Genomic DNA, 13,134 nt, shown 5'->3' with positions numbered 1-13,134 from the left:
GTGGCTTTGCAACAGAAAAGCTCTTGTGAGATGTAAATCATTATAACGGGACTGCTTGTCAGTTCAGGATTTTGAAACATTTTCATTTTCTTACAGTGGGAATCTGAGGCTCTTGTGAGAAATATGTCCTGGAATCTATCCCACTACCCCTGTCCATGAGGGATGGGAACCTTCAGTAGCCACAGAACAGGACTTAATGTGAATGTCAGAGCCAGGTTTTTCCTGGAGCTGAAAATCAACCTCCTGAGAGTCACCATCCCTTGTGGATGTGCCCCGTTCTCTGCAGACACCCCTGTAATCTCTACATGTTGGTGGTGTGGCAAAGATGACTGGGGAACACAGAGATCTTCTGAGAAAAACAAATTAAAAAACCTCAGGTAATTACATTTTCTGTAACAGTGTCTATAAAAAATGTATGTTCTCAGTGGAAAAAATTCATAACAAATGAAAGCAAAGAACCCAGAAAGTAAATTGTTGGCATAAAGGGTTTTTTGCTTACTTTTTTGGTTTTCACGTTTTTCAATTTCCAATGAAAAGGTTTAATAAAACAGAAAAGAAACATTGAGTCTTTTGGTGACAGTTTTGATTGTCCATCAAATAAAAAAGAGTTTGGCACAATAGTTTCTCTTGAGCTTGGGAAACCTGAGCTATTCTTAGACATGGGTACAGCTCTGGGCTTTCCTAAACCTGCTGTCTCATAGGAGAGGCATGTTTGCTTTGGGTAGGTTACTCTCCAGAGAGATCCAGCAGTTCCTGCACATCAGCACACTGCTGTGCACATCTGTGTGTAAAAAAATGCCTCATACTGAAGGTTTAAGTGGCAGTCACGAGAAGCTCAGTTGTGCCACCAGGACATGCCAACAACAAGATGCTCCATGTCTCCCCCAGGGAGCACTGGACTTACCCGCATGTAGAATTCCCTGCCCTCGTTCCCTGACTTGATTTGGAAGATGTAATAGGCTCCAGGGTAGCGAGTTGTTGCTTGCATCTGAAAAATATCCGAAGGCACAGACCTCCCAGACACCATATCCATCACTCTGTACAGGATGGTGAAGGGCTGATCTCGGCACCCAGGGTTTTCAGCTGGACACATGCAGCGGCTGGTGGTCAGAGAGAGGATTGTCAAGAGATAGAATTGCCAGCAGGGGTTACAAATTGCTGTAATATTTGATTATTTATATAAATAAATGTGCATAAATAAATAAGCAAACAAATAATGTCGTTAACCAGCTAAAAGAATCAATGAAACTTGTAATGCATTTTCTCACTTTTAGCATTTTCTGTGTTGCTGTTCTGGCTTACGTCCTGCCTCCTTTTTCTTGTCTTCTTGGCAAAAATAATTTGCCATTCTCCTTAGATCACTCAAAAATGTGAACTTTCTTTGAAGCAGCTCTGCAGGTGTGGAATACTCTGTACATGTTTATTCTGTTAGTAATTTATACTGAACTGTCCCCAGAATATTATTAGATAATTTCACTGGTAGTACTGCATAAACAGTAGTGATTTTTGTTTCATTATATTTTGGGCACTACATGAAAACACACAGTTGACATCCTGGATCAAGCCAAAGCTCTAACATCAAATGCACAGCCTTAAGGAAGAAGAGGATATGACAAGCATACAACATTTCCACCAACAGTCTCCAATTGTTTGTGACTCAGGGAACCCCTGAAACAAAAATTTCTTCTTTCTATTCATCAGCTATCAATGCATTTCTTATCATCAGCTTTTCCAGCTTCCCACATGAATGTTTGGCATGCACAGCCCCCTGTGGCCAGGAGCCCCACAGCCCCTTTCATCTCTCTTTGCATGGCCTCTTTCTGACTTTAGCTGGTGCTCCCAGCTGCTCACCTGAAAGGAGAGCAGCCAGTCAATCCCTGCTCATCCTCCTCACCCATCTCAGGGCTTCATATCTGACCCTGTTCATGGCTGAACTGCTCTACTTTGGCTGTTACTCACAAGGAAGTTATTCCGTACTTTTGATCATCTCATTACTTCCTATGAACCTTTATCCAGTTGTATTTCTTTGACAGGAGGGAAAGGAGCTGCACAGTCTTAAAGATGTGGTACACAATAGTATGTGCTTCAAGGATATTCTCTACCTGTTAACATTTGGAACTCAGATTGCTTTTCTGACCTCTAGTGAGTACTGCAGATCATGGAACAAGAACCCTCAAATCTCACTTTGCATGGATTATGATCAGATCAGTGGTCCTTATTTAATTTGTGAATTTGGGATTTTCTTTTTACTTTAAATTCATCTACACCGAATTTAATCTGCCATTTTCATTGCACAGTCATTGAGGCTTATTCTGTAGTATTTTTCTACCCACTTTTATCTGCTATCTTCACATATTGTTGCAGACTTTGCCCAGCTCATGGTTTATTCTTTTCCCCAGGTTGTTTATGATGGACCAAGTAGGTCCAGCTCAGAAATTTCCTCTGCAGAAATTCATGAAAGTTGACAATTTAACACTATCCTCTGTTTAATTTTTATCTTTCAGCTTTTTATTCTTCTGTTACAGGGACTTTTCTCTGTTACTTATGACTGCTTAACTTCCATGATAACTATGTGAGGGTCTTTTCAGAAGCCTTTGGAAATGCAAACAGACTGCATCAGTTCCTGTGCCCTAGCCATATGCTGCTGATTTCTTCAGAGAACTCTAAGGAAGTTGTAAAGCAGGATATCTCTTTATAAAAGTAATGTTGGGAGAATTTACTGGGCAAGGGTGTTTTAACTATTTTTTCTATTTTTTCTATAACCTCTACTGCTGACATCAATTTCAGACAGTGCATCTGGCATGTCCCCCATCAAGAGGCTCCTGGCATTATGATCACCCAATTCCTTCCACAGAAAACACAGATGCCAGGAATTCACTTGGCAATTTTACACTGACCACTTCTGGACATATGTCACTAATTAAGAGCAGGCCCATCTAGAGATGAACCAAAGCCACCAAACACAAAGCTCAGAGATTGTGTTCTGATGCAAGCTGCTCTGCAAGGACTCTGTAGCTGGGCTCTCGGAATTTAGATACAGAGGATTCAGTTATTTCAAATTCCAGTTTAAGACTCTATCACCAAGGGAGGAGAACCCAGAACTAGACAAACACTATGTGTCCACTCTTCAGCTGCCCTAGTTCAGAAAACAATGCAAATACAGTCATAAATTCTAAAGGAAAGAAGCTAATTGCTAATCTCTTGACTTTCTATAAAATGTATTAGGCTACTAAGCAATTCCAGGTTATTTGGTTTAGTGCAAACATTGTGGATGAAATAATGTGGACTGCAGTATATTGATATCTGTCTGGAATTGAAATATTTTGAGCCCCAGCAAATACATACAGATGTGAAAGAAACAGTCTATTTTAAGAAATTTAAGGTTTATTGTTTGCTTGCTCAAATGTTTCCCAGTTGAGACAGTACTAACAACTTCATCCAGACATACCCAATTTCTGGGCAAGGTCAGTGAACTTGATTAGTTTGTAAACTATTCAGAACTTTTAACCTTTAAGCAATAAGAAACTCCAAATGTCATCTAATATTTTAAAGTACTTCCTAGGCATAAACTAGTCACCATTTGCAGGAAATATTCCTAGTAATAAACAGGCTGCATTTGAGCATATATGAAGTCAGTAATGTAAGTAAATGTTTCTTATTACATCACAAGCCTTGCTGTTTTCTAACTAACTGATAGCTATTTTTCCAGTCTAACTTCACATACATCTGACTTACAGAGTTCATGGCTGTAGTGTAAAATTACAGCTTCTTTGGTTTACCTTAGATACAGCTTTCACAGACAGAATTTGCTTTTGTGGCTGTGGGTATGTTACTCACTTCTCATTAATCTGGAGATAAGGCTCCTCACATCGTACTGGATCTAAACATTTATATTCTCCTGGGATATTGAAACATGTTTGCTGTGAAGTGCAGGTGAAGTTTCTGATTTCACATTCATTGATATCTAAAACACAAGGAATGAGAGAATGGCTGAAACAGGGAAATATGTACAAGATACCATTCCTACAAACTGATTTCCATCCCAAAGAATTACCCCAAAATTCATAAAACTCTTGCACTGTGAGAGGTGGCCTTTTTGTAACTGTCCCCTCTTTTAAGATCAGTTTTTACTCCATTCACTTCTGCTAATTAGAGTGCTCCCACATGCTGAATGCTGGGGAAAAAAAAAAAAAAAGGGAATTGGCTGCTCAAACTCTCCAACCTTAGAGAAGGGGAAAAGTAGAGATGTACAGCAGAGGGGAGAGCATTTGAGGTCTTTCCTGTGTAGCTGTTTCCTAGCCAGTAAAGTCTTACTTAAAACAACACACCAGTTCACCTCAGCAGGAATATTCACGTGCTGACATCCTTACCAGAAGGGCATAATTGGCCCCCACGAGTATTTCACTGTGCAATGCCAAGACCAAGTTCTTGAAAACCTCTTTCTAGACACAGGATCTACTTTCTGGTCCCCATGGGTTTAATCAGTGCAGAAATGTTACCTTGGCAGCTTCTACTGTCATCAAGCAAGTTATATCCTGAAGGACAGGTACAGTAGTAAGAACCAGGCCCGTTCACACATTCGTGCTGGCAGAGGAACTCTGAGAAGCTGCACTCATCCATGTCTGCGGTGGGAAAACAAAAACCAAAGTTTAGTGTCCTTGGCTTTACTGTCAAAAGAGCAGTCCTGCAGGCAGGTGGCCACCCAGACTGCCTGCCCATTACCTCAGCTGGAGGCTGGCACTCTCCAGCTCCCTAGAGCTCTGCAGCAACCTGACAAAATGCTATACAACAAGTTCTTCATTAAACACTTTTTTCCTAAGGAAATCAAAGCTGCTGCTGAACACAATGTATGGCTTTTAATTATTTATTTTTCTTTTCTAATACCTGTCACCACTTGGCCATGTTTTCATTCCTGTTTTACGTCAGAGATAGATACTCTGACAACAAAGCTGCAACTGTAATTTAAAAGGAAAGACCTGGCAGCAGTTTTGTTTTCTTTTTTTTTCCCCTTCTTTTGGAGAACAAGCTTCACGTTCCCAGGGTTCCAGCCACATGGGTTCCAGCAGAACTCCTGCAGCCAGCCCTGTCTGTTTCATATCTTTTAGCCTCCAGTCAGTTACTTCCAAGTCATTCCAGCAAGACTCCAAGAGCACATCCCAGCCTGGGTCAGACACTGCAAGGTCCAGCCCTCTCCCAGATACATGGGAGGCCAGGCAGTCTGTCAAACACTGACTGAAAGCAGAAACTGAGCTCTTTGCCCCTTGCTCTCATGAATTCACCAGTCGTTGTGTTCTGCAGGGCTGTGCTCAAGTGAGAAAGATGAACTTCAGAGCTGCACATGGAGCCATGGCTGACTGAGGGGAAACACACGCAAAGGCACGAGGCCGAGGGAGGCTGCCACTAATCATTTCCTTATTTCCCTGTTCAGGGGAAGAAAGAAACAAAGGCCAGGGCCTCAGCCAGGAACTCCCAAGTTCTTATTCCCTGCTCTGACATGTTGACTCTCCCAGGCAAATCACTTTTACTCTTCAGACTGAATTTCCCTTTCTTCTAAATTGGGCTCAGTCCATTTATTCACTGCTGGTGTTTTGTGCAAATGGATTGGAAAGTATTTGAAGTCCAAATATATCCAAGTGGCTTTAGGGCTGAAATCAGATTCTCAAAAGGGAGATGAAAGGAACTCTACACCTACAGAGTCCTGTTACTGTGTGAGTTTCCCCAGTGAGTTTTCGGAAACAAACACCTTCCTGAAGCTCCATGGACTGAGGGCTGACTCCATAAAGTGGCTGAAATATCAGGCACTTTATATCAGGCGTCCTCTGGCATTCTAGCCCAGACCTCCAGCATGCTGGATTTGTGTAACTGGTGCTTGGCTGCTGTCAGGTCCTGAGGGACTTGGAGCCCCAAGAGCCCTGCATTCCTGCTCTAGGCCCCACAGTGTTCCTAAACACTCCTGGCATTCTCCTGGCTGCCTGTGTGCACACAACAGGGTGGTTGTCATTTCAGAGCACATCTAATGCACTTGGAAGACCTCTGTGATTAGGAAATAATGATGATGTTGGGAAAGCCAGGTTGAAATCTCTGCCTCTCTCCTTAAACTGGGGCAAGAATGCCTTCCAGCTTTGAGGTAAGTTGGCTGCTAGGCCATGGACTAACCCCACTTCTATTGAAATAAATCTGAATCCTGGGTGTCTCTCAAGAGTGTCCCCCTGACCTTTGCAAGCCTCAGATGTCCAGCGATTGCTGTGGAGTGGAAGAAGCTCATCCAGAGAAACTTGACCTGCTTTGTCAAACATCTCTTGCACAAGATTGTCAGGAAAAGATTTTCTGCTGGATGGTGCAAAGGCCCTTTTGCTGGCTCAGCTCTCACGCATGGATGAGGCTCAAGCACCACCTTATCGGGCATTGAAATGAACTTATCTGGTTCAGACCTCCAGGTAGCTCAGGAGGTGAACACATACAAAACATTCAGGAGTCTAACTTAGAAGAGAAAAATCCATCAGAATGCAAGACACTAAGTTAGGTGTTTAAATCTTAAGATCCTTTAGATATTTAACATTTGTTCTTCCCCTTATAACAAGGAGATTTGCAGGGAAAATATCTTGGGAAACACTAATCGTATACACTGCATATCATATGTCTTCTCTCTCAGAAACAGCATATTACATCTGTTTACTGTAAATTAAAACTCAAGTATTTTCCAGTGCATTTTTCCAAGACATATTGGCTGAATTTTCTAATTTTATCAGGCTGATAGTACAATAAGCAAAGAAATAAGTTTTGCCTTCAATTAAAATAAAATAATACAATAAAAACAAAATCCAGAAAGGAAAAATTACAGTGACATAAGCACAATTTATTCTGCTGTGTGCTGAACAGGTCAGCAACAACTGTACTAAGAAATCATATATTGTTTTTAAAGTGAAGCCAGAGGCATACAGGGGAAACTGGGGAAAGTTTCAGGCAGAAGTGAGCAGTCCTTAAGAGCAAGGGAAATACATGCATTCAACAGACAAATGGAAAAGTGCTTTCTATAAACTATTTCTTTAATCATGGAAGAATGTCCTCAGGCTATCTCTACTTGCTCTAATAAAGCTTCCTGTTCAGCATTACAGAGTGCTTTCTTATCTTTTGCTGTTATCTTGGAGCTTTTGAATATTTAGCTTATTTCTTTAAAACAATTTGTGGCCCTCCTCCACGGAGTTTTCCTGGGTATTTGTTGAGTGCTTTAGGTGGAAAGAAGATCATATGAGTGTCGCAGACATCTTTCAGGAAAAATCCTTTCCTTAGGATCTTTCCTCCTGAGAAGCTGAGAGGCCTCAGGAACAAAATGTAAACAATGATTATCTGCTGCTGTGGAATGCAACAGGTGCATCTGTGATTGGGCTCATAGAGCTGTTTGTAATTAATGGTCAATCACAGCCCAGCTGGCTCGGGCTCTCTGAGCCACAAACCTTTCTTATCATTCTTTTCTATTCTTAGCTAAGCCTTCTGATAAAACCTTTTCTTCTTTTCTTTTAGTATAGTTTTAATGTAATGTATATCATTAAATAATAAATCAAGCCTTCTGAAACATGGAGTCAGATCCTCATCTCTTCCCTCATCCAAGATCTCCTGTGAACACTGTCACATATGAGTTGCAGCTATCCTGATGCTACCATGGACCAAGGCAAAAAACTTTTAAGAAAGTTTGTAAAAACAATGCCTTTGAAAAAGTAAATGTAATAGAATTAAAGAAAGCAAAAGAGTAAATAAGAGAGTTACCACTGCAGTTAACTCCATCAGCTTCCAGTTCATAGCCAGGTTCACAGCGGCAGAGAAAAGAGCCATAGGTGTTGACACAGGTCTGAGTGCAAGGGTTTTCACTTGTACATTCATTCACATCTATGGGAAAACAATGCCAAATTCATCAGCGACTTCTCCCCAAACTCCATTTTCATTTTTTTTTCTGCAGAGCATTTCAAAGAGATTAGCTGTCCAGTCAGAACAATTTGTTCTGAAAAAATATAACCAGGTCAGTGTTGTTTATTGGGATGTTTATTTGTTGATGCCTGGGAATAGCATGTTGGACACAACATGTGTGGAAGTGAAGCATTTTGGGAATGACTTCAATTAAAACATAACGTGGAAGATGGGGATGAAATTTTTATCATAATTGTTTCTGTCCTTGTCCTGCAATTTGAAAACCATTGAACCAATATTATCATAACAGATCTGAGAAAAAAGCAGCAGGATTTTCCTGAGAAAGATAAGGCAATGATAAGGGGTCCTTATGGAAACCTTGGGCTAAGGCAGTCTTTCTTTCCCTTGTAGGACATTAACAACTTCTGGTCATCATGAGCTCAGACCTTCTCCTGCAGCATGTGGGAAGATGCTCTCTGCTTTGCTAGGGAGAGACTCTGAAGGGGTTGTGTTGACTTTGAGGTGGCACAGCACAGCCAAAGGTGGTCTAATGCTTAGGATGCTAGTCTGGATCATGGGAGAGTCCAATATACTGATCTGACAAGGGTTTCCTGTCTCAGCTGGGTCAACAACCTCAGGTTTTAATAATAAATTCAGTGCCTAAACACTTGGTAATTCCACTGAATTGAGGTTTGGGTCTCTGTGCATATTTCTCCTGATACACCAGTGCTGTTGCACCTGCACCCCTTTGAGGTACTGTGAAACTGCAGAAATATTTGTCTGACCAACCTGTGACCATTTCTAAAAGCAATGCTGGGAAGGTCACTTGTGCTCTAAAAACCAAGCAAGTCTTAAGGGTGTGGCTGAGGGGGCACCAACGATTTCAGGCCTGGTTCACCATACCCCTACCTTTGATTTCAGGCCTGGTTCACCCTACCCTTACCTTGGCAGGATCTCCCGTCGTCGTTGAGGGTGAAGCCGGGGTTGCAGGTGCAGGAGTAGGAGCCGGGCACGTTGGCACACAGCTGCTGGCAGTACCCATAGCGACATTCGTCTATGTCTGCGGGGAAAAGGAGGGGAACTGGAGTGCTCTGCATCTCCTCATGGCAGACAAAGCAGGCAGCACACTGAGCCAGCAGCGCTGATAACACAGAAATACTCCAGCACACTGGTCATGGTGTCACAGCCAAACTTCCAGGCGCTCAGACATGGAGTTAGAGTTGAAATATACCTGTCCCCAGTAGAATGTGGTAATGTGGTGTTATCCACATCTGGCATCTACCAGTGTGTCTGATGAATTGATTGGCATTGCTGTAACCTCCAGTTTAAATCAGGCAGCCCAGTTTGTTCCTTTAAGCAGCTCCCTCAAAGGATACCTGGCTGCCAGCACAACCACAGCCAGCATTGCAGCGAAATTTTGGCAGAATCAAAATAGAAAGCTTCTTTGCCTCCACATGTACCAAAGCTGCTCACTGGGACAGCAGCGTTTGTTACTACAGGCTTCTTTTTTGAGTGAGAATATTTTTGGAAGATTTTTTTCCAAATATTCACATTCTCTTTTTATATGAATTTTTAACTGACAAATTACAGACTGTGTAAACAGTTAGTTTAATGCCAAAATAGCAGTTTGGGCTGAATTGCAGCATTGGCAGTGCATGCAACTGAGTGCTATGAGCACAAGAAAATGCTCTAAGATATGTAACATGGTAAGTGCTAGAAGATTTTTGCCTCAGAACTAAAAGCTAAAAGGAAACACCTGGAATGGCTGTCTTTTCAAAGCCTTAACATTTCCTTTGGTATCAAATGGCTTTTGATTATTGAGATTTTTTAAATGGCTGTGTTAAAGCTTTGAAGCTAAATTTATGCAATAGAAAACCCAGTATATTATATGCAGACAGTAAGATAACTTAAAGGTCAGATCAGTGGTGATGAGTACACCAGCAGCAGGCTGCAACAAATCCTGCAAAAATAACAAGGGTTTTAAGTAAATTAATACCTCATTCACTGGCACAATGCATTACATGAAGTTCATGGTTTGTCTTTTCAGGACTGCTATCTCAAGAGTGCTACATTTTGAGGATAAGGACTTGTACAGGGCTGCTTCTTGTGGGTGGGTCATGTGGATATGCTGCACTGGCTTCTCCGTGCAGGATAATTGCAACAGATAGAAGTGTAGGTTTTTGTAATGGTGATTTACCAAAAGTAATTGGTAATTTCACTGAATTCCACTGCACTAATAACAGTGCCCAAAAAAAATTTGTCTCTAAACCCAAACTTGGCTCTCTGATTACAGTAAGTATTGCTTTACTGCTTTATGGCAGCAAAGATCACTTCTCCAAAGCCAGTATAAAGTATGGAAAACTGAGACTTCCTTGAAATTTAGGGGAAAATATAGCAATTCTAAACACAATTTTATTTTCCTTTTTCACATTGCCTTGCAATTATCCACCCCATGATTACTTAATTAGGGCAATACTGGGATGTTATTCCCTATTTTAGATAGCATAAGCAGATACTCAAATCAATTCATCAATGCAGCCATTTCAGTTCTCTGCTATAACCATCAAGCAGAAGAGTATTTTAGATCTGTGTTCAAATCCTGAATGCTGAACCCAGCCCTTTCATTTGGCCTGTAACTGGGAGCAGTAAATGGGTAACAGAACAGGTGATGCAGAGCAGAGTCTGCCTTCCTTCCCTCCCTCATCCCCATCCTACCACACATGCCAGTACATTTGCCAGCACAAGCTTTGAGAAGTTCATTTATCACAGATTAAGGAGCAGGGGCCTTGGAGACCTTTTATCCCAGGGGAACTGCAAGACAGTGACTCCCTGAGGAGGCTGTGGCTGCACAGACCCCAGCTTGGACGGGGCTCAGCCTGGTGCCTGCCAGGTGAATTTCACAGCAGCAGTTAGGAAAGCAGCCAGGAATTCATGGAATTGGTACTTGGGAGGAGAAAGCTGGAAAATAACTGGAGATGCTCCAGGGACAAATGGGCAGGGAAAGCCCATTCTCCTTCCAGTGGAGATGTGAGAGGATGGTCCAGCTCTGCAGAGCTGGCACCGAACAGCCTGCACTGCAGGGAAAGAACTAATAATGGCTAAATTTTCTTTAAAAAATGTTGTATGCTGACTCCTAGGTCCTACCTGTGTACCTAAAATTAACATCTACATCATCATCCCATGTGTATGTCAAGTGAGGGGAAAGGGCTGGAGGAGAGGAGGGATGGAAGCTTTGTTTTCCTGTGCTGTTTGCTGAGCAATGTTTTTTCAACAGGACTGAGCTAAAAGGATGAACAGGGTATTGCTGCAACGAAATAATAAAATTGAAATAAAACTGCATGGAAGATTATGAAATGGCACCCAGTTTAGAGGTAATTTTTTTCTCACCCCCAAACAAAAGAATTGGCTGGCTTGGGAGTTACTGTCATTCCCATTTCTTGGTATCAGATATGGATCCCTTCAGGTCCACACTGTCACAATAAAAAAAGCACAAGTCTGTTTGGGCAAAAATCTTTGTGCACACATGCTTGCAATTGATCTTACATGAAAGGGAATCCTTCAGACCTGAAATATGAAAAGCCCAGTTATGACACTACTATGATGCTAGTCATATGGCATTTCCAGGTACAGTTTTGTTCCATGGAGGAGTCTCTCTGCCAAACACCTCATTGGCACTTTCAGAGACAAGAGTTTCCACACAGCTGAAGGCTTAACTGTGTCCTTGGCAAAAGTGCTTAGTGACTTTAATTCAGGGAGCCCCAGGTACAAGATACTCAGATACTGTAGCAATTGAGGATTTTACCTAAACACTGGCCTTCTAACAGCCAGTAGCCTTCAGTGCAGGAACAGGTATAGCCCCCTTCAGTATTTATGCAGATCTGGGTGGGATTACACTGGTGAGAATCTGAAGCACATTCATCCACATCTGCAACACAGAAATACAGAAGGAAAATGTTAGAAATGGCAACAACAAAAGATTGTTCATGTTGTACAGTGTGTACACTGCCTCTGTGCAAGGAGGCAGAGTTTGGAGGAGTAGAGAGAATGACCATAACCTGAAGGAAAATCACACTAATAAATGTCTGAGGGCAGTGAGAACTGAGAATGCACATCAAATCTCAGTTTTGCAGGTGACCCAGTGTTTTCTCCTCAAGGAAAGTCTCTCATTATCTCAAACTTTTTGTAACTTCCACATTTGCTGTCACTGAGCTTGGATTTCCATGCTGTAGAGCAGTGTTCAGTCCTGGGGAGAGGCTGCTGAAAGGGTTGTGCAACTCCATTGAAAAGTAAGAGATGAAGGAGAGTTTGAGAGATGTACAAACACAACTCAGAGACAAAAAAAAAAATACTTCCTACCCCCACCAATGCAAACCATCTCACTGTAATTTTTCAGACACAAAGTTCAACCAAAAATCAACCTTTACCTGACCAAAAAAATGTATACTTCCCTGGAATCAATTTCCTGACAATAGTACTATTTTCTTTTAATTTCCACCCCCCCACCTCACCATCTTTACTGGGTTTAATGTATTTGGGTTTTTATTGCAATCCCTTAGGGTGTTTTTGTTGTGGGCTTTTTTTTTTCCCCCCTTTTTTTTGCAAGGGAGGTGAATAGCATTCTTACATTTATATAAGCCAGGACCCTGGAACCTGACTGATTAAAAATGCCTTTCAGAGTCAGAAATTCATTTTGAATCACGCCTTGCTCAATATCTTTCCTGATGTTTCAGGCATCAGGTTTGTCTCTAGATGTCAGAAATAGAAATGCCAAAAGATAAATTGTGTCATTTCCCCAGCCAACCTAAATTTTTATGTTTTATTTATTGATACCTTAACTATTTTTCATTCCAGCATACTGTGCACTGGCCTTTGCTGAAGCACTATGTCATCCTAGCAATGCTACTCCCTTGATCCTCCCCTGATTCTTATTAACCCAGACTTTGTTAGGTCATGACTGAAAGTGTCTCCCCAAAGCCCTGGGCTGGAGCAGGCAGCAGAGGGCAGGAATTCCATGTCTGTGCCTGCCCCCAAGGCAGCAAGCACAGCCAGTCAGCTGTGCAACCCTAGCAGTCATGAAATAACTGATCCAGGCTACCACAGCAGCATATCTGACATGCTCAGATACATAAATAAATAAATACAAACATATTGTACATATGGAGGGAGTCTAGGGTTCTTATCTTGCCAACATCTGTATCAGAGCAATTTATGGTTAGTCAAAACTGGTAAGAT

General features: G+C 41.7%; 1 protein-coding gene across 1 annotated transcript in view; it reads right to left on the bottom strand.

Moving 5' to 3' along the window:
• FBLN5 (fibulin 5) overlaps positions 1-13,134 on the bottom strand; it is a 45,738-nt gene that overhangs the window by 1,512 nt on the left and 31,092 nt on the right. The window contains exons 5-10 of the mRNA XM_005483162.4: positions 11,705-11,827; positions 8,846-8,962; positions 7,765-7,884; positions 4,500-4,622; positions 3,838-3,964; positions 905-1,100 (exon numbers count right to left, since the gene is read on the bottom strand). Of these exons, the coding sequence (XP_005483219.1) occupies positions 905-1,100; positions 3,838-3,964; positions 4,500-4,622; positions 7,765-7,884; positions 8,846-8,962; positions 11,705-11,827 (806 nt within the window). The remainder of the gene's footprint in view (positions 1-904; positions 1,101-3,837; positions 3,965-4,499; positions 4,623-7,764; positions 7,885-8,845; positions 8,963-11,704; positions 11,828-13,134) is intronic.

The sequence above is a fragment of the Zonotrichia albicollis genome, chromosome 6, assembly GCF_047830755.1.
Source record: "Zonotrichia albicollis isolate bZonAlb1 chromosome 6, bZonAlb1.hap1, whole genome shotgun sequence".
NCBI classification, from domain to species: domain Eukaryota; kingdom Metazoa; phylum Chordata; class Aves; order Passeriformes; family Passerellidae; genus Zonotrichia; species Zonotrichia albicollis.
This window is presented reverse-complemented; position numbering and strand designations above follow the sequence as displayed.